This window comes from Trematomus bernacchii, unplaced genomic scaffold (assembly GCF_902827165.1).
Source record: "Trematomus bernacchii unplaced genomic scaffold, fTreBer1.1, whole genome shotgun sequence".
NCBI lineage: Eukaryota > Metazoa > Chordata > Actinopteri > Perciformes > Nototheniidae > Trematomus > Trematomus bernacchii.
Genome location: NW_022987973.1, coordinates 17,891,936 through 17,894,946, shown reverse-complemented (window position 1 = coordinate 17,894,946; position 3,011 = coordinate 17,891,936). Strand labels below are relative to the sequence as shown.

The 3,011-nt window shown below is 42.2% G+C and overlaps 1 protein-coding gene across 1 annotated transcript; it reads left to right on the top strand.

Moving 5' to 3' along the window:
* The first annotated feature begins 259 nt into the window (after positions 1-259).
* LOC117471900 (E3 ubiquitin-protein ligase TRIM39-like) lies at positions 260-2,344 on the top strand. Its single transcript, XM_034117160.1, has one exon. It carries the CDS (start codon positions 617-619, stop codon positions 2,003-2,005), a length of 1,389 nt encoding a protein of 462 aa, XP_033973051.1. The 5' UTR covers positions 260-616; the 3' UTR covers positions 2,006-2,344.
* Positions 2,345-3,011: the final 667 nt, after the last annotated feature.

Here is a 3,011-nt window from a genome sequence, read left to right as displayed (position 1 = left end):
TCTTGTACTTGAATAAAAGTAGAAGTAGCCTACTCAGATCTTCTACTTAAGTAAAAGTAGAAGTACTTAGATCTTGTACTTAAGTAAAAGTAGAAGCACTCTGATCTTACTTGAGTAAAAGTAGAAGTAAGGCAGATTTATCTTTGTTTGTACTATGTTGGAGTTGAGGTACTGTAAAGTGTATTTTCAGACATATTTAAAAAACATTTCAAACATAATTATTGAAGAAGCATGACAAAGAAAACAGAGACAGAAGCAGTGTACAGGATGAATGAATGAGGATGTGGATGAAGCTCCACCTATCACCTGACTCACATGTGACCAGGAAACTGGCTGTTTTTCTGCCTCGCTGAGACGACACACACACATACACATGCACACACACACACACACACACACACACACACACACACACACACACACACACACAAACCAAAAACAACTCTTCCCCTGAGAGAGGACTTCCACAGGAGGGAATGCTGGAATACCTTCCACTTCAAGCAGCTGCTGAATCCACACACAGAGAGTTTTACCAGAATAAAGACTCAAAGTGAAAGTAAGTCTCGGGGAACAGGGAGCGGCTGCTGCTGAGTTTACTGCGTCACTCACAGACAACATGGCTTCCAGATTAGAGGAAGATTTCTGCTGTACTGTCTGCCATGACATCTTTAAAGATCCTGTGGTCCTGTCATGCAGCCACAGCTTCTGTAGAGACTGTGTGCAGAACTGGTGGACGGAGAAAGTCATCAAAGAGTGTCCACTTTGTAAGAGAAGACATTCAAGGGACATACTTCCTCCTAACTTTGCTTTAAAGAACCTGTGTGAGAGTTTCCTACAGGAGAGAGGTCATAGATCTTCAGAGGCTCTCTGCAGTCTGCACTCTGAGAAATTCAAACTCTTCTGTCTGGACCATCAGCAGCCAGTGTGTGTCGTCTGCAGAGATTCAAAAATACACAAAAAACACAGTTTCAGACCCATCGATGAAGCTGCACGACAACACAAGAAGAAGCTTCAGAAAACTCTGCAGCCCTTAAAGAAGAAGTTAGAGACTTTTGAACGAATTAAAGTGAAGTGTGATCAAACAGCAGGACACCTGAAGGTCCAGGCCCGACGCACAGAGACGCAGATTAAGGAGCAGTTTAAGAAGCTTCACCAGTTTCTAGAAGAGGAAGAGGAGGCCAGGATGGCTGCACTGAGGGAGGAAGAGGAGCAGAAGAAGAAGACGATGGAGGAGAAGATGGAGGATGTGAGCAGAGAGATAGCAGCTCTTTCACACACAGTCAGAGCCACAGAGGAGGAGCTGAGAGCTGAAGACGTCTCCTTCCTGCACAACTACAAGGCTGCAGTGGAGAGGCTGCAGCGCCCCCTGCTGGAGGATCCACAGCTGCCCTCAGGAGCTCTGATAGACCAGGCCAAACACCTGGGCAACCTCAGATTCAACATCTGGAGCAAGATGAAGGACATGGTGTCGTACTCTCCTCTCATCCTGGACCCAAACACTGCTGATCCAGAACTCATCCTGTCTGAAGATCTGACCAGTGTGAGAGGAGGAGAGAGACAGGAACTTCCTGATAATCCAGAGAGGCTTAATGGTTACAACTCTGTCCTGGGCTCTGAGGGCTTTAACTCAGGGACTCACAGCTGGGATGTCCAGGTTGGAGAGAATGCAAGCTGGCAACTGGGTGTGTCAGCAGAGTCTGTCCAGAGGAAGGGAAACATACGGCCTGGATTATGGGCAATAGAGTATTATGAATGGTACTCAGCATTGTCACCATCAGGTCCAGACACTCGTCTCTGCCTGCAGAAGAAGCTCCAGAGGGTCAGAGTGAATCTGGACTGGAACAGAGGAAAGCTGTCGTTCTCTGATCCTGAGACTAACACACACATACACACCTTCACGCACACTTTCACTGAGAGAATGTTTCCATACATTTGCAATTGGTATAAACACACACTTAAGGTGTTACCAGTGAAGGTCTCTGTGACTGTAGAACAACAGAGATAGATGATGATGTTGAAGATGATGATGATGATGATGATGATGAATTCGATTTATTTGTTTAACTATGCAGACCTTCCTGCTAAGTGTCTGTTCCTTTCTCCCAAATAGTTTCCAGTGAAGGCTTCTCAGATGGTTGTTAGCCAGGTTAACCATTAAAGAGAGAACTGGAGGAATTACCCAGAAATATGTTCCTTTAATGTTTGGTCAGTAGGCCTGCTGATATATTCATGTGTTTGAGTTTATCAGGGATCACTCGTATAATCTTGTGTTCAGGTCAGTGTGATTCTGGTGTTGGGTTATGGCTTTTCTTGTGTCATGTTTTTGTCAATAAAATAACTGAAAAAGAAACATTCTCAGTATCTTTATTTTGGCAAAACAGTTAACAATTGACTTTTTACAGCTGAGGTTAAACTTCTGAAATTAACAAAAATAAAACTGTTTGCAGACATGCAACATAAAGGAACAATATAACAGTTCAAGGGACACAAGGAGGTAAGAAAGGTATGATAATAAAAATAAAATACAATATATTAAACAATTACATAAGACAAAATAAATATATAATAATATAATAAAATAGAGGATCCCTCTCCAGACGGACAGACGTGCAATAGATGTCGTGTGTAAATTAAAAAGATAAAACATTTACACCATAGGTCGTACAGATGCTGGAACATGCATGTGTCTATAAATAAGAAGAAGATGGATCCAGGTGGATGTCATCGATCCTGCGGGAGCCACAGGTGGGTTTTTCTTCTTCATGAGACATCTTGCACAGCAGCACTTTAAATATGAAACCCTGCACCAGGTTACACTCTTTGGGTGTTGAGGGATGAAGGAGATGCAGTCAGAGTGGTTTTATTATTATTCTGTTTATTCTTTGACACAAAATATACATTACAATCATTCTGTATATTAATACAAGAATGTGACAACATTTGAGACATTAAAGATACACCGCAATTCAGAATAATGGCACCATTACTATTAATAATAGTAAACTAATAAA